The following is a 21,853-nucleotide window of genomic DNA, read 5'->3' on the forward strand; positions in this document are numbered from 1 at the left end:
TCTCCGGGTTGTCTGTTCCTTTCTCCACAATCAGCCACATGCTGCGAGAATGGGACCAATTGAAAGCAGTTCCACAGTGGCTTGATCGTCAATTCGGAGGATGAGTCCCCGCGACTTGAGTGGCGTAATCGCGACAACATCATTTTTTAAGGGATTGATATAATTATATAAACTCTTCAGATCAGCATATTCCATAATTTATCATCTTTCCAATTACACATCACCCTCTGGATATCTTATTTATCCCAATTCCTAGTAAAATCACCCCTCACATTACCATGAGTCTTCCAAAGCAAGTCGATGTCCTTGTTGTAGGCAGTGGCAATGCCGGGTTTGCAGCAGCCCTCTCAGCAGCTCAGAACGGCGCAGGAAGTGTCCTCCTTATCGACAAGTGCCCCGAAAACTGGGTCGGTGGAAACTCCTATTTCACTGCTGGCGCCTATCGAATTGCCCATGGCGGACTGAAAGATGTCCTGCCAATTGTCAACAACGTCTCCCGGGAACAAGCGGAGAAAATTGATCTCGCTCCTTACACCGAGAAAGACTTTCAAAATGATATGGACAGAGTCTGCATGGGTCGCTCAGACCCTGAACTCTCAAAGAGCCTCATCCAAAACTCCAATGCTACCATCAAGTGGCTTGCTGCGAATGGAATACGATTCCAACTGTCCTTCAACAGGCAAGCATATGAGGTTGATGGGAGGATCAAGTTCTGGGGAGGCATGTGCATCAAGACCGAGGATGGAGGCAAGGGTCTCATTCAGGACTATCTTGCTGCCATCAAGAGGCACAATGTTCAAGTTTCGTGGTCAACTGGCCTTACGGGACTGAAGAAGCACTCCTCTGATGACGGCTATGACGTCCAAGTGTCACTCAATGGCGTCAAACGTACATTGAACGCTGGTGCTGTCATCTTAGCTGCTGGCGGTTTCGAGTCGAATCCTCAGATGCGAAGTCAGTTTCTCGGACCTGGCTGGGACTTGGCGATGGTTCGAGGTACACCTTACAATACTGGTGATGTTTTGGGACTGGCTATCCAACAACTTGGCGCACAAGCTGTGGGCAACTGGTCTGGCTGCCACTCTGTTGCTTGGGATGCCAATGCTAACCCCAACACGGGTGATCGAGAAGCTTCCAACGAGTACACCAAGTCAGGATACCCTCTCGGCCTCATGCTCAACGTTGATGGCGAGAGATTTGTTGACGAAGGTGTTGATCTTCGAAACTACACCTATGCCAAGTTTGGTCGTGCCATTCTCCAACAGCCCGAGCACCTCGCCTTCCAGGTCTGGGACTCCAGAACTAGCGGCTGGCTACGGGGAGAAGAGTACCGCGAGGAACGCGTTGAGCGCATTACTGCCAATACTCTGGAGGAACTGGCCGACAAGTGCGCAGAACGCGGTCTTCGAAACAAGGCTGCCTTTATTGACACTGTTCGTGAGTACAACGACGCGGTCTATGCTCACCGTCGCGAGAACCCCAACGTCAAGTGGGATCCCGCCATCAGAGATGGACTATCAACGCAGTCTTCCGCGAAGAAGCTTGCGTTAGCTAAGTCCAACTGGGCTCTACCTTTGGACAAGGGACCTTATGTAGCTGTCAAGGTCACATGCGGCGTCACCTTCACCTTTGGTGGTGTCAAGGCAGATCCTCAAACTGCTCAGTTGATCCATGGATCAACTGGTAGTCCAGTGCCAAACGTCTATGTTGCGGGAGAGATGGTGGGAGGCCTGTTTTACTCGAATTACCCTGGTGGAAGTGGCCTGACTTCAGGTGCTGTTTTTGGAGCCAAGGCTGGAAAAGAGGCTGCAAAATCTGTCGCGGGCGGCCGATCAATCTCAAGTCGGTTATAGACTAATCTTGCGAAGTTTGGATTTTATTAAAAGAGACCTTAGAATTCTATATGGTTTAATTATTTCTTACATAAGTTTAACCAAAAATACACATAACAAGCCTCTCATGATAAGTTGACACGAGAATAATGGTAAATGTTGCAAAGAACAGCTATTTGCACCAAATTGAGCTCGTACTGGTGCCCGAGAGACCTGATCTTTTGAGACCCTGCCATGCGCCCACCTACACTATCAGAAAGCTTACTTCGGGACTTCTCAGAATCTCCAGCCAGTTCAGCCCATCCGGAGCATTGGCCCGTTCCCTCCAGATAAGCTCAAGCGTTTCCATCGCCGTATACAAAAAGCCCCATGGAAACAAACGCGACTGTCTTTTCATTCTATTCATTATCCACGCTTGCTGACTGGGATCACTTGTTTGAGCTCCAGCGATGAACGTTGGCCAAAAGGATGTCTTGAAATTGGGGTCCTTATCAGTTATGTGCCGGAGATGAAAGATAAGCCCTTGTTCCAGATCCTGCTCCGTATTTTCCGGTAGAAAGCTCTTCACCGAAGGAATCGCGTATATAATGTATAGACAGCATGCCATTTGATGTGTATATCCAGTGTGTATCCGACTTGAGATATCTGTGACCTGCCGACCAAGAGGCACTTGCTGGATATTCCGAGACCACGATTCGACGTTGAATGTCATGGCGCCCATGAATAGTTCGAGGCCTTTCGCAGCCATTCTATCCGCACCGTCGTTGTTGGTTGACTGCTTCTGCAAGATGATTGCAGTTGACCACAGAATCTGGAGGATCTCAGCAGGGCAGCAAATAAAGCTGTTCCGGGCGGCATAGTGAATGGCAGATGACGCGATCGTAGTGTTGAGGGCAAGAGAGGACTGTGGAATTTGGTCCATGAATGTCAAAGCGAATACATAAAAGCTGACAAATCAGTCAACGCCCCGTCGTCTCGAGGGATAAGAACAAAGCTTACATGTAACAATCTGATATGACAAAGTCCTTGAGCATCTCGCCCACGCTGGTAGCTGGCTGAGCATAGCTTAACAACCAGCCGATCCCGTCGAGATGTGCCTTGGAGCCATGTTTTCCCGAGTCGATCATGTCGGCGGTTACAAGAAGCATCGCAGCAGTCAGTACCATATCACGTCCATGGATATCCAGGTCCTGGAATGCCATGCGTAGAAGATACAGCGCCTTTTGTTTGGCCGCCAATGCATCAAGCATAGCTCTCCGAGACGGATCCCAGTTACTGGCGTGGTGTGGTGTCACCAGCGACTTGTCGGTATCTGGTCTTAGAACATTGGACATATGTAGAGCTGCGGCTGTGATCATCGTGTACTGCAAGACGGGGCTGCAGTATCCCATAGGCAACAATCTCGGGAATGGATTGTGGCCTGGTAAGTCTATTGCTACAAGCTGAGGACAAAGGCCATTCGCAACTGTTTATTTTTAGTCAGCAAGTAGCATAGAAAGACGGACAGGGAACGACGAACAGTATGATAAATAATAACGATCGCTTGAGCTCATGTCGCTGAACAAAGGATCAGTTAAGTTGCCGGAAAGAGGTACACTATCATCGAAATCCAGATTTGGAACATAATTGATGCTGATGTCCTGATTGGCATTGGTTATAGTCAATCTCCTTGCATCTGCCTGTGTCTGACTTGATGATAGATGATCCAGGTCCTGTAAAGGTATCTTTTTGCCAGACAACTTCCCACGACTGGCTATAGAATCCGTCCATCTCCATATTGTACCATATCCGAGACATTCCTGGCCCAATGATTTGCACTTGCGACAAGAGGGGACTGATCCATCACAGCGGAACCTTTTTCGTCGACAGTTGTGACATCCATTCGGGTTTGTGCGCGGTGGACCCATGCGGATTTACGCTCAACATATGCACAGGCTGGTAAGAATGATTTGATTGTAGCTCTCTGAAAGCTGAGTGGAAGTCTGAGATCAAATGATAGCTAGATACAAAGAGGAGGAGAATCAGAAGTCTCCAGATCCAGCCCAATCGTGACGGACCCAGTTTTCCAGAATGGAGTAATGCTTGAGCCAGTAACATCCGACCAACGGATATAACAGCTTGGGTACAGGCTTTAAATATATTATGCACTGTAGCTCACTATGAGTCGGTACCTCTGATAAGCTATATTTATCACAAAATTAGAAGTACAACATGTTAAGAGATACATATTCCAGCCCCTCTTGCGACAAATCAGAATATCTCAAAAGATGGGTATAACCTCTGATAAGCCTCTTGTAGAGTAAGTAGCAGCCTTTGCACTGTACGGGCCCAATTTAATACATCTGATCGCAGCCTATACGTTAAACCCGTTGCCAAGGATCCATTGGTATGTCGTTCCTACAGGATCAATCAAATCATTTTTACAATTGCTTGACATTTAAAAAATAGAATGCGGCTTATTTTATCAATTCATTCTGTTAATTTTTTTTTAAATTATCATTTTTAAAAAAGATTTTCTAATATCTTTATCCTACTTTATCAAGATTTCCTTTAGTCATCATCATCATTATGTTTGGAAATACTGCCTATAATAATCTTAGGGACGTGGTCATCGCAGTGTTTGGTATCGACAATGTCGCTAAGCATATTTGTTAGATCTTAACAACTCTCACAAATAAACATCATACTTACTATTCTACCCCTCTGTGCATCCTTTTGCAATCGTCGTCGAGAAACTTGAGCCGCTTCGACCCTTGAGGGTCACGACCGAATTGAATGAATTGGAACATGAGGTCTGCGGGCTTTGCCTTTTTCTCGATCAAGAGCTGAATAGATTCATGAATGACCTCGTCCACTTCGGGATTATGTGCTGGGTCCCATATCCCATCAGTGAAGATATAGATGCCAGTCGGTTTCATTCCATTCGCCTCGACCCGGTCCATCACGTCCTTCAAACACTTCTTCATGTCACACCATCCAATGACTGGTGCTTTATTCCTAATCTTGGCCTCGACATCGGAACTGTTTTGGCACTTTTGAGGGTTGCAGGAATCGGAGGCAAAATAGAGATCCATACCATCTTTGTCAGACACTTTGACTGAGTAACTGATCACTCTGGCGGTCTGCACAACGTTTCCCCTGTGCTCTCTCATAGACTCATAATCATCGATCACCATAATCTAATTAGTGAGCATTTAATGTCAGTGCAAAAATCGCGCTAATGGGAAGTGGTTGCACGTACTTGATCTCGTCCACCATGACGATTAATTTGGTTCCGAGCATTCTGCATGCCTGGAAGATTCATCCCAGCATCGGATCGTTGACTTTGATGCCTCCTGAAGTTTGTCCAATTTCTCTTAGTCTTCAGTGCCTCGTAAACCTCCCACACTGGTACTTTTCTCTCACCACTGTAAGAACTCATCCTGTTCCTCACAGGATAGATGTCTTCGGGAGTTATTGACCTCTGTAGTGGGGGACCTGACTTCTTGTCGATCATGTATATGGCTCGCGCCTTAGCTTGCATCGCCATCAATCGCATTGATTCTTCCACCATCATGTACTTGAGAATGAACTTGCTAATGCAGGGGGAGATGAAGTCTCCACCAACCTTGTCCTTGAGAACCTCTGTGTGAAAGTCTTTAACAGCGGGAAGTATTTTGCGGCCGTCGTGGAAGCATGCATCGAAACCGGCTTCCGTGACGTAACTAAGCTTTGCAATTGCGTCCTTCCTCTTTACACGATATCTCTCTCGGCACTCATCCCCTCCTATGGACCAGGCGAGAAAGTCGCTGTAAACAGCCCCGAGTGACCACAAGTCCGCAACAGGGTTAAGGTGAGGTCTGATTTCGCTCATAATCTTGAAGTTAGAGTAAGCCTCAGGGGCCGCTTTGACAGAATATTGCGTTAGTCGAATTCTGGAGAGGTTTGACAGAAAGAGCACCCACAATACATTCGATTGCCTTCATTATCTATAGGCACCTTGACGCCCTCGCCACCATTTGTTCTGACAATTTCAGCCAGGCCAAAGTCCGCAAGCTTGAATAAGACGTCGTAGGCTGAGGTCCCCTCCTCTCGAAATACCAAAATATTCGCTGGCTGGATATCATGGTGGATCCTTATCAATGGTCAGGGCTGCAGTAGGGAAGAACGAAGGGAGTACATCGTAAACCTACCCAGAAAGGGATCTAGAATCATGCTTGTCTGGATTGTGAAGCGTGTAAAGGCCATCTAGCAGCACCAATAGGCGCTTCCAAAGCAATTCTAGATCGTTAGGGTTATCTGGGGGTGTCTTCTTGAAGAATTCAAGTAGAGAGCCTTCACGGGTATATTCTAAGACAATGATTCGCTTGTTGGTTTCGGGATATTCGAAGGAGCCATAGCATTTCGTAATACTGATCTCGTTGAATCTTCTAAGCCTTGTGTACACGTTGGCTTCTCTACTGTAGAGTTGTCTTGTATCAATGCCTTCATAAATCTTGAAAACAGCTTCCTATCAAGCCCAAACGGTTAGTTAAGTGAAATAACTATATATTGGGAATTTATACTGACTCGGGGAATAGATTCACAATAATCTTCATCTATATTGACCACTTGTATCCGCGCTGCAGGCGAACTCCAGCCTTCTCTCGTCAGTTGGGCCTCGTATCGAAGTGGTAATATCTGGCGCGCTGGTAGTTGTCGCTCGTCGCTTTCCAGTCTGGGAAACGCCCATGGGCAAAATTGCCATTGCTGGATCAGGAACTCATCAAGACAGCCACGCCACTCAGGAAGGAGATGGTTCGTTCCTAAAGGTAGGTTGCTGTCGTTAATTCCCGGCTTTGAGAAAAGGCTAATGTTCCCTAATTTTCCAATAAAGACTAGGATAGAAAATATGCGAAGATACATCTGTCTGATTGTATCAACTGACACTGCGATTGGGGGATCGATAGTGCTTATGATCTCGCAGAGGGTTGTCGGGGACCAGTAATTTTCGAGTTGGGTGCCAGATACGTACTTCTTATCTTCGCCGAAGCCGTTGACACCAGTCCTGGCGTTGATTTCTACCCACTGACGAAATTCGACCTCCAATGGTTCAGTCATGGTGACAAATCTGTCGAGTTGTGCTGACAGCGTAACCAGACGGGGCTCATAGGCAAGAGGGAGGAGAATGTCGTAGCAATATATGAATACAGCGCGGCATTTTGGTTTGCATTCCGACAGGGCTCAATCATTTTCAACGCAGCGTCAGGCTGATCCGCCAAGGCAATCAAGGCTGGGAGGCATCGGCTGCAATATTCTTTTGGGTGTCCAGAATGGGGACAACGCAAACGCCACCAACTCAGCCCACAGCCCCATTCTACCATAAGAGATCCGAACTTTGTATGGCAATGACTGCAACTGGTGCTCTTGGCTGGCTGAACAAGCAGGACGCCCCTCACAGTATAACACAGTAATCACAGTACAGCCCCTATGGACCTGTTGTAGTGTTGCAGGGCCTGATTTCACTATCACATCAGACTGCTCACCTGCAGGTCTCACCATCGGCGGCTAACAGTTTACCCATTCGACCCACTGTACAACTCGTGTGTGCTGGATTAACTGGCCTGGGATATCACACGGCCTGAACGCTGGTGGAGGTGTTGCGCCAAATATTACGTATGTTGAACACATCTCCAAGGCCCCCTTACATGATCGGTCTGACAGAAGGGCAGATTTCTACCATTTGGTACTACTAGTATGATTTGATATAGTCAAAATGAGTAACTAAGATACTCTGCATAATTTAATCTATCGATCTAACAACAGGCATACAAAAGAAATACAAAAAAGAAGCTTGCGCCGAATTTCGCTGGCCGAGCAATAGAGCAACTTTCTACTCAAACATTTTCGAGCACAATCCGCCGACGTGCTCTGCGTGATAGGCATCTAAATACCAAAATCCACAGCAGAAAGGTAAGTGCCATTAGAGGGAAGCATATTGCAGAAAACAGCCGGAAAGCTTTATCGTGAAATGTGACTGCATTGTCCACACTGGTCGCATTTCTGTTCACCTCCACAAGTCCACTTTGGAAGAACGTCTAGAAAAGAATAAGTCTGGAAACGCGAGGGCTTAATGGCAGTAACTTACAGCCGCAAACATTGCAGGAAGGAATGCCAGTGTTACGCAAGTGATAACATGCATTGAGATAGTTTCCTTCTCAGTTTTGTATGCAATGCGCTCCATCTTCTGGGATTGACCATATGAAGTTTCAGTGAAGATGCGACCGATCTGTACATTGCGATATTGTAGTATATCATCGAACTGCAATGTATGTGATCAGCAGGGGAGGATACCGGAATATTCGATGTGCTTTACCAATGCTTTCCCGTCTTGGAGCCATGCCAGCAGCGAATTTACCTGCGTCATACGAATTTCGAGATTTTTTCTAATACGCTCAACCCGCCGCGCAAATGACAGAATATCCTCCATGCAATCCTCCTTGAGAGATTTGGGAAAACCGCGCTGAGATGGCAAGTTCTGGTAACGCTCTGCAATATCGCGCAGGGCTTGATGGTTAAGCTCCATCACCAAACGATAACTCTCCAATTGCTCAGTCATGTAGTGAAGATGCTGGAGTTCTCCAAAGGAAAAGGTATCGAGATTCTTGAGGTTCTCGAACTGTCTCTTTTGCACATAGTTATCGTCGTCTGCAGTCCCAAAGAGGTCGGAATCCTGCGAAACTCTATACTTGTAACGGCTAAGCGACTTGACAAGACTGCGAATCTTCCGTCCCCAGACCAAAGGCATTGGAGTTTGTTGCTTCTCATTTTCGCTGAGCTCAGTATGTCGCGCTGTCTGGGACCCCAGAGCTCGTCTTGCTGTGGCGCTGAACGCGGGAGGCTGAACAACTTGTGATGTTTGGGCCTTTACCAAGATATCGCGAACCTTGCTCTCACAATCACGAATACACGTTCGCCAATCTTCGTCGCACCACTCAAGCAAGATAAGATGAATGACAAGAGTAGCAGCAAAGGACTTTTGCAAGTCATCCTGTGTACCCAAGTCTAGTATTGCGGTGTCACCTGTTGCTTCTATGATTCTCTCCTTCAATAGTCCATTAGCCTTGATATTGATCCACAGTGCTTTACCTGAAATAAAGTCGAACGAGTGATACACAGCGGCCTGTCGGATATTCCACCTGCGCGATCCGTCGTCATTAGAGTCCCGCTCTACAGATCGCAAAAGATATTGTATGCGATGCTCACGTCCTGAGCGACCAAGTGTGGAGATGTTGATCAAGTTTGAGTCTTTTATACCAAGGGTATCATCGGCGTCGAAGCCTGTCATGTGGTAATCGGTCGGATAGTGCGTGGCACCAAAGGCAGAGACAAAGTCGATAAAGGTTGGTGGAACCTGGTGATATGACATGATGTGAGAAAAGCTATCGCGAGAGCAATTCAATGGGGCGCGCGAGGTTTCGGCCTGGAGGAAGCTACAGAATGTTAGCTGAAAGTATCGCGAGACATTTCGAGCAGTACGTCATACATAAACCGAGATTTTGGGTCTCCCCCACCCTTTTGAAGATGATTTCGGACAGATGGGCTGTTTCGAATCATCACTGTCCTGTAATCTAAAGGATATTAAAAACAATGCTCTATGCTAAAGTGGAGGTGCCGGGTGCTGACCTTTATCTCCATCATCTAGATCGTGGAAATAGATTTCTTCAAAGTCGAGATTGAACAGTTTCTTTTCTTCGCCATCGAGGTACTGACGGTAACGCTCTCGTGTGCTCTTCAACTGCTTGCGCTGTAAAAGGTTACATGGGTAAATTGCCTGGCGGTCGCAGCTGGCTCTCAAGGCCCCGTAAGCTCGCTCTGTGGGGTCGGAGGGCTCGAGGCCTACAAAGGCTTCTGGATAAGAGCTCTCGAATGAGCTTTTCGATGGGAAAATGGGTGAATCGTGGGCACTCATGTTGACCTTCGAGTAAAATTGATACAAAAGACAATTGCAATATAGCGGTTTTCATTTATGAAAAGAGCATGAATCAGATTCTGGTTTCGACACTTAACGGCCGTTGTATTTATCCATCTACTCAGCGCTCCTTACAGGGCCTACACAATAAACGAAAGCCGCCCGCACAACGGGGCACCACCACAGCCAACCACAACAAGTGTAACAAGTACAATAAGTACAAGCATATTACAGGCACTGTGTGGCAAATCCCTGTACGCCGATTCCACGCAGCCTTATTTCTTTTGAGCTCTCAAGCTGTCGATAGATGTTTTATGGCTCTGGAACGAGATGGATTAGCAGCACTAGTGTGATTAGACAGACCACAAACCTGAGTCAAGCTGCATCCATCCGGCAAGTTGAAAACGTAATGTCCATTGACAGCCTTTTTGTGAATCATGATCAGCTGAAACTGTCCTATAAAATCCACTCTTGGTGTGCTACATGTCTTACCTGGACTGTGATTGTATCATCATTGAATTCGGTGCGCAGCCACTTCTGAAGCGCGGATGCGGAAAGGCTGTAGTCAGTGCAGCGGGCTTCAGCCATGATGGTTGTGTCATGCGTATGGAGCAAGTGCCTTGTTTACTTTCAATGACTCGCCTACGTTCACCAGGGCGGCTTTTTAAGGACCAAGAGCAACCAGCCCCAGACGGCAACGACCATAGCAAAGCTGGATTGGCGGCAGCAGAGCCTCATCTTATCACCAACCGGTGAACATAATGTCTTGAATGAAGCCATACAGATCGTCCAGCTGAGGTCGCATGACCCATTGCATACATCATGTCAGCGAAGATGATGCAGTATACCAACTGCAGACATGGAAGTGATGAGTTTTACCGCCTATCGCAAACAGGTTGGCAACCCCTTGACAGCCCCCTTGACTCGTAGTGGGGAATAATTGGACGGCTGCATCTCTGTGGCGTCGGCCTGATGGGGGTTGTAGGTAGGCTGTCGGCTTAATGGACAAGAAAGAGCGTAAAGCCCCGAAATTGCGAGACATTGGGGCTATGTATGTTGTCTGGGCGATCATATCATTGTAGCAGCAGTTGTGTAACCCATTTTTTCGCGTAAACATGGCTATGCTGCTTTGTTGGTCGAGTGACTGTCAAGTCCTGCTAGCCGTGGTCTGGAGCCAACAGCCTCAGTGCTTTCGTGTCTGTTGTGTGACGCGAAATTCAGGATTTTTGAGGCACACTTAAAACTTAGCACCCTCTATTCTGAAGCCCCTATCATGCGGCCGTCGAGTTATTTTCATGAGAATTTGGATCTTGCTAGCTCTTCAGATACAAAGGAGGCCTCAACATCACATAGCCAGGTCGTTGTCATACATAACCTAGTCCACGAACTGGGATCCGTGGCTGATTCTGATAGAGATTGTATGCATTATCTTGAAGGGCTGCTGCAGAATAGCTCTCTATGACAGTACCTAGTCTAGAGGGGAAATAAAACACGAGACTGGATTTGGTGGTAGATCGGTGGATTTTGGTGTAAGCCAGTCTCATGTTTCCCCCCCCCCCCCCCCACCGGAAGGCTAGTTCAGTAATATTACGCGGTCTCATGCATGTAATATAAGGTAGGAGAGTCGCTAATTCTTGCTTAAAATGGCACGTCTTGCATGGTGGTGGCGTATCACATGTGCGACGTGGCTCTCAGTCAGCGACAAGATGGAGCCTCATTGCTACCTGCCATTATTCACCTATGGTGTATGGAGTACAGCTATACGAATTAGACCACTTTCCGAAAAGCGCAAATCTTTATGTAGATGGTCATCCCAGCAGTAGTTGAAGATAATATATTTATCTATTATCATAGACAGATTGCTTCTTCCAACTTTCAGCTTGCCCCTCTTTGCTCCTGGCGCCCAGTCAGACCTCCATGTCTCACAACCCCGCCTGGCTTGGCCTCCAATCCAAGGCGGAGTTGAGGCCTTCCGATGGTTACACAGCATACCTCAGGCATAACTGCAGTAGTTAAGGTAGTTATAACCTACCATTTACTTTCTTTAAGGGTTAATAATAGAACGCTATTTACGTTATTATTGAATACAAAGAATAATATTATAAAACAATATTTTAGATTATTTTATTTAAACCTTAAGATTTATATATACTATTCTAGCTAGCCTTAAGTCTTTAGTTTAAACACTCTGAGCACCTTTAAAGTCCTCCTGAAACTCTGCAGCACTCTTCACGTGACCCCTAGAAGGAATAATCTTGTCCAAGATGACCTGGTGAAGCTCCTCATCTCCATCGGCACAAGCGTCGCTGATGACTGTTGTTGCAAATTCAGCATCCGATGCCGTGACTGCCGTTCTCAAAACACAGCCAGAAGTGCTCAGGCCTGAGAGAACAAGAGACTTGATGCCCTTCTTCTTCAGATAGTCAAGCAAGCCTGGTGACTTGAGCGCCGAGATATGTCCCGGGACTCGGTGAAAGGTGAGCTCGTCATTGTCATCGGCCCGAAGTTCAGCTGGTTCGGGCTCTTCCAGGGTCTTCATGACTTGCAAGAGCCCTTGGAAGCGATCTACGCCTTTGCAGGCTGGGAATGGAGTGCCGTTTGCATCGATGAGGCAGTGAACGACAGTGATGTTGTGAGCCTTGGCCCAGTTTCGGAGTTCAACTGCGACCTTCAAGGCTGGCTCAGCAGTTGGACCAGCAACCTTCTCGATGAACAGGGTGTACCAATCAAGCAGGAGAAGGGCTGTTTCAGAGGGCCCGTAGGCACTTGGGGAAGATGCGTCGAGTGTAGTGGTAGACATGCTGATGATTTCAAAGCTGATTGCTGAGTGCTGAGTTAAGACAAGAATTAAAGCTTGGAGTATGATTAACCAGTGGTAGAATATGACTCTTATATAGTCCTCTGAACTTAATAAATGGACACTTCAGGACGATCAATGAACTTGAATATGGCTTCCTCGGCGATACATCCAGTTAACCCCGTCTGGCGTTATGAGGTTATCCCCAGTCGGTGCCGAATCGGCAAACCATTTCCTCGCCCCACTATAGGGTACCCAATATCTCTTTTTCTAATTATAGAGTGTAGCAAAGCGATCTAATTGTCTTTTAAAGGGTTTAAAAAAGATAATAAAATTAGAAGTATTCTAATGTAAAGCAGGCCACTGTATCTGGAAACTAAGAATTTCAGTATCTGAAATCGAAATGACTAGATTTCCGTTGTTGCTGTTGACCTCTACAAATGGCTCAGAGCCGATAAGCCGTTCGTTATCACCCCAAGCAACCTTCCGAGTGTCGCAGAAAAGAGCCCAGTCTCCTCGATTGAAAACCCGTGTCAACTCCACCTTCCCTTTAGCGCCAGGTTCAAATACAGCAATATCAAACCGCAAAATGTTTTCTTTCGGTAAAAAGACGGCCCCGTAAACATCGACAGTCTGCCCAACCTCGTCCAGCGCCGGCTCGGAGTAGTGTCGGTTGTTGGGGCCCCATGGATTCTCATATAGCCGCTGAAAACCCTTGGAGACATTGAGTCGCGCAAGCGGGAGGATGGCATTACCTTGCATGGGTGTGTTTTGAACATAATGCCCATTTGCATCAAGGATGTCGTCCCTGCGTGGATACCATAGACCGCCATTCATTATAACAGGGCTGAAGTGTTTGTCTGCATATGCGAGCATGCCATGTAATACCTCCTCATCACCAATCTCCGCGGCGAGGGCAGCCACCCAGCCAAACGCATCGACTGCAAATGTATCGGGGGGGACTGGTGACGCACTGCTAGTTATTTCTGGCAATTTCAACGAGATTGTGCCGTCGTTCAACCTTTCTATCATCTCATCTCGCTTTTTCTGGTAATTGTCTTCGACAAATTGGGGTCTCCAGGCGTGCATGAGCAGAGCAGCCCAACAGTCGCCACCGGTACCACGGCTTGGATACAACATCTTGTTGTGAGTAGACACGAAGGTATTGTAGCCGCCATTTTGACTTAGGCTTCCGCCAAACTCTTCCCATGCTTTCACATATCCAGAAGTCACTTCTTGAGCGGTGGTGGTTCCATGCAAGGCGTCACTTAGACGAAAGCCCAAGATCGGCGGCTGGTTGCAGATTTGAAAAACACAATGAGGCTCGCAGGCAACGCCTAGGAATCCACTCTCCACCATGTTCCAATACACTTTATCGTTTATGCTGTTTTGATCGTATTCAAATGTAAACGCCCCGTCACCCCACAGAACTGGATCGTACGTCATGGTAAGCGCTCCCGGCTTTCGGTACCTGGCATCGTCAAAGAGACTGTTGTATAACAAAGTCATTGTTTGAACGTAAGCGCTGTACATAATGTTGTCCTTCGTGACAGGGTCAACCCAACCCTCAGTCCTTGGGGTTCGCGCAATTCCTCCACCCGTGCTCGCATCGCGCCAGTAATACCAACAGTCGGGTGACAGCATTTTGTTGATCATTTTTTCCATGGTAGATTTAAATAAACCTGGTGCGGCGGGCAAACGATGGAAGTGTGCCAAAGCAAGTGCATAAAAAGAATATGCAAGCTGGAAGCGGTAGGCACCGAAACCGTCGTTAAGATCCATTCGGCCCATCATATTAGACCAATCCCCTTTCAGTTGGCGAGCCAGATTGCCAATATGTCTTATACTGGCGACTTGCTTCTTACTCATCTTGCCATGAGACTCAGCCATCGTTGAGTCCTGGTCTAATACAGTACGGTACTGCGCTGAGACCTTTGCGTCAAGGTTCGCACTCAATGCTTTCTGAAGTCTCTTAATGACTTCCTTTTTATCGAGATTGTCGTTGAGGTTGTCAACAACTTGGCCATCAGGCCCAAGAATGAAGGTTAGGGCAGTATGGGAAATAGTGTAGCCTTCCGGTACACTATTGTCTGTCTTGTGCTGTGCAAAGACATGGAAGGCTTTTCGAACAGATTCGAGCTGCTCCTTGGTACCAGTTAGGCCGATAAAGTTCGACACTCCCTTCTTATCAAGAAAGTCGGATAACGTGCTCGGAGTGTCACGCTCTGAATCAACTGAGATGTAGACCGCATTGATTCGCTCTGAAGTCTCAGGTCCAAGATCGTTTAGGACAGATTTTAAGCGCTCAATCGCTCGAGGGCATACAACTTTGCAGTTGGTAAAGCCGAAAAAGACAAGAGTGTATTTTCCATGGAAGTCTGTTTCTGTTACCACAGCACCACGGTGGTTGAGGAGTGAAAATGTTGGTTTGAACGTGCTTGTAGTCATTGTAAAACCTGGCAAGACTTAATAACCGAGCTGTTTGAGTTGGTCGATAGGAGAACAAGTCTAATATTTAAGTACTTCAAGTCACCATACTGCACTGGTATATCCTTTTATGTGTCATTGGCACAGTCTGAAGCGGACCGCGAAGTGCCGCCCTTCCCTCCACACTGGAAATGGACGCCGGACCGAGGATACCCACATATCGGCGTTTCTCTGAGCCCGGTGGTCCGCTTAGCTTATACTTGCATTTTGGACAGAACCAATAAGTTATAAGTTTGAAACCATAACAATTATCCCTCATATAGATCAGGTTTTTGGCCCTGAAATTGGCGTAGTCTGCATCGCCGCAGTGGGTTAGCTATGCATTGAGTGGCTGTTTCAAAGCTCGCAGAAGCTTCGGTAGTGTTGTCCAAGCCCTCGCATGGCTTCAAGGTATGAGGACACCAGCCCAGTATCTGACTGGGCTGGTGCTACCGAGACCTGAGGCTTATCTGGCCATGAATCAGTCTTAATTGATCTTGCTCCCATGTCCCAAGACTGATTTGTTCAGCCCATGTGGAGTCATGCATGAGGAAGAAACACCAATGAGCATCCCATCCCAAATCCTCGGTTACATTGGTAGGATGCTCAACAGCAGGGATCTCTGAACTTCAGATGATAAGGCGCATTAAAAAGGTACAAGCGTCGCTCCTTGTCCCATGATCCGAGGTCAATGCGCAAAGGACAGATCTTGGGAGATTTAAGCGAAAAAGAAACTGTCAAAAGGATGCTAGTGATTCTGGTGCCGAGTAAATTCTGCATTTCGGGAATGGCTCGTCTCTTCAAAATCCATGATAATTGCCAAGACTCAGGAGCGGAATTAAGAGCACACTCAGCTGTGGCTTGGATGCGACTCTTGAGAATCATGATCTTTGACAGCGAGTCAAGACCCAGATACCGACGAGAAAAGCCCCCTTTTCCAAAAGGTGGAAATTAGACGGCCTGAGCTTGCTTCAGCTCTTTATCAGTAAGCCCAAGGAAGCATGTTTCTGTTCCAGATGATTTGTCGAACAGATAACTGCCAAAACTCTCAAACAAGGCTTGTCACCAACAAAGACACTGCAGCCAGTAGCAAGCCCACTACCCCGACAAGCGCAAACTCAAATTTGGCGGGTAATCTGTAGCGGTCGAGTAATCTATTGGAGCTAGGACGAGATAACGATAAAGCGTGCTTCTTTGGGCATGGTCGTATCCGGGGAAAGCTATCATGGCTGGATGGAACGAGTCAGTTGTTCTGCAGACAGGTTCAGCTCTCGTCATCGGCTGCCATTCAAAATGCAGATCCCATCCTGCCCCCATTCTTGCTGCAGCAAAGTAAAACTTTTCGACTACGGTTTCCTGTTATTTTGCACATTTTCTCATGAATTGGCGCTGCAACAGCGCCTGCTCACACCATGGCTGGACTCCAACCTAATATCTGGGCTGGTGTCGCGATCCCATGGCTCGCGGCTTTGACATCTCTTATTCTTCGCGTCTGCGCCCGGCGCATGACCAAGATGAGCTGGTGGTTTGACGATTACTTCACCATCCTGGCGTTTCTCTTCGCGACGGGGTATTGCGGTATCATGGTTGAATGTCAGTGACGACCCTGTCTTGTCTATGGGTACAAGACTTACAGCCATACAGGGACGCTACATGCTTATCTCGGAGTGAATATTCCCGACTCAATGCCTACCGATGAGCGCGAGGCGATTCTGCAACGAGCACGATTTCTGGCCTACTTCAACTCCCTCTGCTACGCATCATCAATCGCTTGTTCCAAGCTCGCCATCTTGTGTCTGTATTGGCGATTGTTTCGCATTTCATCCATTCGCATTCCGATCATGGTGATGCTGGTTATGGTAGTCATCTGGATCATCCTCCGAACCTTCATGCTCACATTTCGTTGCGTCCCTGTCCAGTCGCTTTGGGACTACACTATTACGGACAAGGTCTGCAACATCAACAGCGACCAATTCTTCCTGGGAACCATCACGACTCATTTTATCATGGATATAATCATCCTGGTCTTACCCATTATTGAAGTCTTCAGACTTAGACTTCGGACAGGTCAAAAGCTAGCAATCGGAGCCTTGTTCCTTCTTGGTACCATGTAAGATCTCATATCCTCCCACTTACATCATCCGAATTATTTTACTAACCTCCAGGACAGTGTATGCATTGCATCAATGTTTGTGCTGATTGTGCTTGTTAACTACCCCGATAACACAACGCAGATGCCTCATGACTATGCCATGTTCTGTATTCTAGGCTCTGTTGAAGTCAATATCGCCATTGTCTCTGGTTAGTACCTATCTTGTCATTCACCTAATTCAGTCATTGACTAGTTATAACAGCGTGCTTCCCTCTTCTACGTCCAGTATTTGTGCATGTTCTCCCTTCCAGTTTCCTCAGTTCATATGGCAAAAGCAGTCAGCCTATCAGCCGACCGAGCAATGCCATCAAGCTTACAACTCTTATTCGGACAAACAAGGACCGGGAAGCGGATGAAACAAGCTCAACACATCAATTGGCAGACGTTGAGAACGGACTGCATTATCATTCTGGTGACGGGTCACGGTCCGAAGGAGTGCATACTATGATCTCGAGCGAGCAATCGGGTTCTGGTCCTGAATTCGATACGGCGGGAATCCACGTGCGAAATGACACGGTAGTGGAGATTAAGCAAGTTGAAAACAAAGGCTTCTATCGGCTTGAGTAGTTTTTATAGAGAATCAAGAGACTTTACATAGAATACCATTTTCAGTCAAATGACATCATATTCCACCAATCCGTTTTGATGATCACCTCTTCTGTCTTGTTCCGGTACTACTTGAAAGGACCAGGGGTCAACAGCTCGTGCTGATGAGCTAATGACCTTGATGTCAGTGCTGCCCCATTGTTCCACGGCACTTCGACACTCCAAGTGGGACCCGAGGTTCTGCGGCATACGTACCATGAAGGAGCCTACGGCCGCTCGGATACGCACAGCCTCTCAATTCGGAGTCCGTTGCGTGGACATTGGCAATGATATCATGTTTATACTTTCCAGAAATATTAAAATGAAATTATACGGGTAATGTTCGTGCGCTGACTTATGGCATGAGACCTTGAATTAACGTCCCCCACCCAAAGACCGGCCACCCCCACAGACTGGCCACCTCAGCCAAAACACCAAAAACCCAATATTATAATTAATTAATAAATTATTATAATACTATATTTTTTATATTAAATAAAACTTCAGTCAGTAAATATTTATATAGAAATTAATATAAAAATCCTTAAGTTTTAATTTCTTAACCTTATTTACTATTCTTTTTAGTTATAAAGTTTTTTGTATCTATTTATAAGCTTTCTTTATTATTAAAATTTTTATAAACTTTATATTTAAGTTATAAATAACTTTTTTATATTATTTTAATTAATTTTCTTTATTTTCTTATTATAAAATACTTATTTCTCTATTTTATTACTTAATATTAAAGTTATAACAGTTTAATTAACTACTAATCTTTCTAAAAAGCAGCCTAATAGTTAGATCTTATATTATAAAAGCTAAGACTTAGCCTAGAGCTTGCTAAAGTTATATAGATAAATAGGAAGTCTTTAGGAGACTTAAATCCTGCTCTTTTATTAGCAAATTTACTATAATAGTAGAAGAAGGTATCTCTATAACTATTAGGTTTATTAAGACCTTTATTAAGTTTATAGGCTATAGTTTAGTAGCTTTAAAGCTGGCAATTATATTAGACTTTATAATAGCTTTTCTTTAAGCTTTATTATAAATATATAGAAATATAATTTTGCTAATATAACTATTATTAAAGATAGAAGTAAGATCTAAAAGAAGATAATAATATACCCTCTTTAGAGGATTAAAAACTGTAATATTTAATAGCTAAAGGATATAGGAAGTATAAGTAGAAAGAAATAATAGATATATATTATTATTATAACATTCCTAAAGGAAATCTTCTATAATATAACTTCTATAGCTATTAAGAATAAGAAGTTAGGGTTTATTCTTTTTTTTAGGCTATATTAATAGAATAAAGACTTTTCTTAACTAAACTAATGCTAATTTATTGCTTATCTAGCCCTTATTACTATATATAAATTCTTAATCTTCTAGAAAGTCTAAATTCTTAAGGAAATATTATTATTAAACTGTTTTTATTAGATTGGGAGAATGAAATGATTGCTTGTATTTAGGTAAAACCTCAGTAAGATGCCGGAAGTTAAGGGATTTAGATATAGAATTTCCCCTCTTCTAGAAGAAGGATAATATATAAGCTTTCTAATAATTAAGAGTTTTATTTATAAGAAAAACTACTATAAGTATAACTAAGAAGGAAAGCCTAGTACTTGCTAAAGATATTTAGAATAATAATTAATTAGATAATTAGGCTTAAATTTAGTAATAAGTAGATTAGCTGGTATAAGGCCCTAAAGGTTAAATTAAAGAATAAGGATCTATAGGCCTATATTAACCTAATAGCATCTAATAAGCCTACCCTTAAGGTGGTTATATCTATACCCCCTAATATATTAGCAGTAAGATAGTAAAGCGCTATAGCTACTAGAGCGGTAATTACTATAGAAGTATTATCTTTATTAATATAAGAGATAGCTATATAGGAAGTTAATCCTCTTGTTATTAAACTAAATAGAAACTATACTAAATATAAAATATAGACTTAATAAATACTGTATCTTATAGAGAAAGATTATTAAATGGTTGCTATAATGAGGGCGATATATAAGATATATCTAAAGAACTATAAGGACTTAAAGAGAAGGATATCTATTATTTAAGATTAGGTGCTAGATATAGTAAATAAAGGGATTATAAGGTACTATTTTTTAAAAGATAATACTTTAGCAGAATAGGTTTAGTCTCTTTATAATAAGTTTTTCTTAATGTAAATAGAGCAGAAGTAAAAGGCTTACTAAGTATATAGAAAAGTCTTAGCAAAACCTATATACTGTAGATATATAACCTATAAAGGAGTAAGTAACTGGCTTAAGTAATAAAGGACCTTAATTAATAAAGCCTGAAATATAGGCCTGTAAGAGGCTAAAGAGGCAGATTAGTAATTTCTTAATCTTATTATAGCTTTAAGGTTAACCCTATTAGAGTTATAGGTAAATGCCTATAGTATTACCTAAATAAATTATATTTAGTCTAATACCCTATCTATTGGCGTAATAGTGGCGGATATTTAGCTAGCATTAGTATTACAGCTAGATATATAGAGAGCTAAAGTAAGCTATAAAGCCTTCCTAGTTAAATAAGGGGAAGAGGCTAGAGAAAACTAAAATACCCTAAGAAAGCCTAGGTAAAAGGAGTGAAAAGGAAAGAAGCATTCTCGCTAAGGACCTGGCAAAGATAAGGCAGGAAGATATAAAGTATATAGACTGAGGTATACCTTATTAAACTGCTTTTATGCTTTTCTTAAGAAGGCCTATATTGGGTTTAAACTAGTATAGGCTCTTGCTAACTAGGTATAGAGAAGGATAGAAGAAAACAAGAAAGGTATAGCTAATTAAATTAAGAAGCTAAAACTAGAAGGATTAGCCTAATTATATCTAGTTAGCTCTACTTAGCTAAGTGCAGGCCTAATAGTAGCTAACTATTACCTCCTAAATAAAAGTATATTATTAGATTTAGGAGTAATTATATATATATTTAGGGATATAAAGTAAATAAAGAACTTTAGGGCAGTAGCCTTTAGAGACTTCTTTTGGTTAGGAGTAATATAGGTTTTAATAGAGGGATATAGTAAAGTATAAATTAAACTTAAGTTAAGTAATGGCATGCTAAGAATACTGTAACTTTATAATATAGCCTTATATATTATATTAGCTATAAATCTAGTATTATTTACTAAGCTAAGAAAATAAGGAATTTAGTAGGATATAAGCCTAGGAAATAATTATTTATAGCATTTAAATAGAAGTAAATTTAGTAAGGTCTTAAAGATTAAAGGGCAATAAGTGCTTAAATATAAGTATTCTCTTTAAGATCTAAAACTAATATAAGCTAGACTAGTAATAAATATACTTCCTATCCCTTTAAAATGGCATATATATATAACGTAAATTAAGAGAAAGCCATTAAGAGGTAATACTTTAATATAATACTTAAGGTTAGGCCACTTAGGGCTAGAGGCTCTCTAATGCCTAGTTACGTCTATAAGAGAAGTATAGATAAAGTTAGAGATTCTAATAGGAATATAGCAAATAATTACAGTTAACTGTAATGTATATAAAGTGGCAAAAGCTTACTAACTGGTATATTATACTTCTTAAGAGTTGGTTTAAGTTATAAGTCTAGGAGATTAAATAGCTATAGACTTTTACCTTATATTATTAGGATATATAGGCTATAGTTTAGTATAGATATTTATAGATAGAGTATTAGGGTTTATTTAGGACTATTATATAACTAATTAAATAATCCCTACTATCTTTTTAGTACTAAAAGGCTTTTTAAATATAATAGAAGTATAGTACTTTAAGAAAGTAAAGGTAATTAAATGCAATAATAAGATTATAATAATCTATTTATAAGTGTATACTAAAATAGTTTAGTAAGGAATATAATATAAACTATCTGCTTTAAATATATAGGCTTAAAATAGTAATGCAGAAAGAGTAGTTATAGTTATTATCTAGAAAAGCAGGGTAATAAAGGCAGATATAAAAATTCCAGAATACCTCTAGCCTAAATTAATAAAGGCAGCTACCTATTTTTATAACTGTATGCTGTTAGTTTAGAGATAGTATAAGTTACTATATAAGATATTCTATTTAGAGTGTATAGCC

At 43.5% G+C, this 21,853-nt stretch overlaps 7 protein-coding genes; 2 read left to right on the forward strand and 5 right to left on the reverse strand.

The window, feature by feature from the left end:
- Positions 1 to 278: 278 nt before the first annotated feature.
- FFUJ_10170 (related to fumarate reductase flavoprotein subunit precursor) lies at positions 279 to 1,853 on the forward strand (the record flags this gene model as incomplete). Its single annotated transcript, XM_023567847.1, has 1 exon — positions 279 to 1,853. One exon carries the CDS (start codon positions 279 to 281, stop codon positions 1,851 to 1,853), a length of 1,575 nt encoding a protein of 524 aa, XP_023436074.1.
- A 223-nt stretch (positions 1,854 to 2,076) lies between these two features.
- FFUJ_10169 (related to acriflavine sensitivity control protein ACR-2) lies at positions 2,077 to 3,608 on the reverse strand (the record flags this gene model as incomplete). XM_023567848.1 has 4 exons in its annotated part: positions 2,077 to 2,779; positions 2,832 to 3,297; positions 3,352 to 3,464; positions 3,523 to 3,608. The coding sequence occupies 4 exons, from the start codon at positions 3,606 to 3,608 to the stop codon at positions 2,077 to 2,079; spliced, it is 1,368 nt and encodes a 455-aa protein (XP_023435235.1).
- Positions 3,609 to 4,382: 774 nt separating this feature from the next.
- On the reverse strand, positions 4,383 to 6,911 carry FFUJ_10168 (uncharacterized protein; the record flags this gene model as incomplete). XM_023567849.1 has 7 exons in its annotated part: positions 4,383 to 4,470; positions 4,524 to 5,011; positions 5,074 to 5,254; positions 5,315 to 5,717; positions 5,777 to 5,946; positions 6,005 to 6,321; positions 6,381 to 6,911. The coding sequence occupies 7 exons, from the start codon at positions 6,909 to 6,911 to the stop codon at positions 4,383 to 4,385; spliced, it is 2,178 nt and encodes a 725-aa protein (XP_023435236.1).
- Positions 6,912 to 7,687: 776 nt separating this feature from the next.
- FFUJ_10167 (uncharacterized protein) lies at positions 7,688 to 9,762 on the reverse strand (the record flags this gene model as incomplete). XM_023567850.1 has 5 exons in its annotated part: positions 7,688 to 7,888; positions 7,939 to 8,112; positions 8,167 to 9,283; positions 9,337 to 9,421; positions 9,477 to 9,762. The coding sequence occupies 5 exons, from the start codon at positions 9,760 to 9,762 to the stop codon at positions 7,688 to 7,690; spliced, it is 1,863 nt and encodes a 620-aa protein (XP_023435237.1).
- A 2,179-nt stretch (positions 9,763 to 11,941) lies between these two features.
- On the reverse strand, positions 11,942 to 12,562 carry FFUJ_10166 (uncharacterized protein; the record flags this gene model as incomplete). Its single annotated transcript, XM_023567851.1, has 1 exon — positions 11,942 to 12,562. One exon carries the CDS (start codon positions 12,560 to 12,562, stop codon positions 11,942 to 11,944), a length of 621 nt encoding a protein of 206 aa, XP_023435238.1.
- A 342-nt stretch (positions 12,563 to 12,904) lies between these two features.
- Positions 12,905 to 15,007, reverse strand: FFUJ_10165 (SCO2-Protein involved in stability of Cox1p and Cox2p; the record flags this gene model as incomplete). Its single annotated transcript, XM_023567853.1, has 1 exon — positions 12,905 to 15,007. One exon carries the CDS (start codon positions 15,005 to 15,007, stop codon positions 12,905 to 12,907), a length of 2,103 nt encoding a protein of 700 aa, XP_023435239.1.
- A 1,430-nt stretch (positions 15,008 to 16,437) lies between these two features.
- Positions 16,438 to 17,744, forward strand: FFUJ_10164 (related to integral membrane protein; the record flags this gene model as incomplete). XM_023567854.1 has 4 exons in its annotated part: positions 16,438 to 16,618; positions 16,670 to 17,135; positions 17,196 to 17,326; positions 17,380 to 17,744. The coding sequence occupies 4 exons, from the start codon at positions 16,438 to 16,440 to the stop codon at positions 17,742 to 17,744; spliced, it is 1,143 nt and encodes a 380-aa protein (XP_023435240.1).
- Positions 17,745 to 21,853: the final 4,109 nt, after the last annotated feature.

Source organism: Fusarium fujikuroi, chromosome FFUJ_chr09, assembly GCF_900079805.1.
Source record: "Fusarium fujikuroi IMI 58289 draft genome, chromosome FFUJ_chr09".
Lineage (NCBI taxonomy): Eukaryota > Fungi > Ascomycota > Sordariomycetes > Hypocreales > Nectriaceae > Fusarium > Fusarium fujikuroi.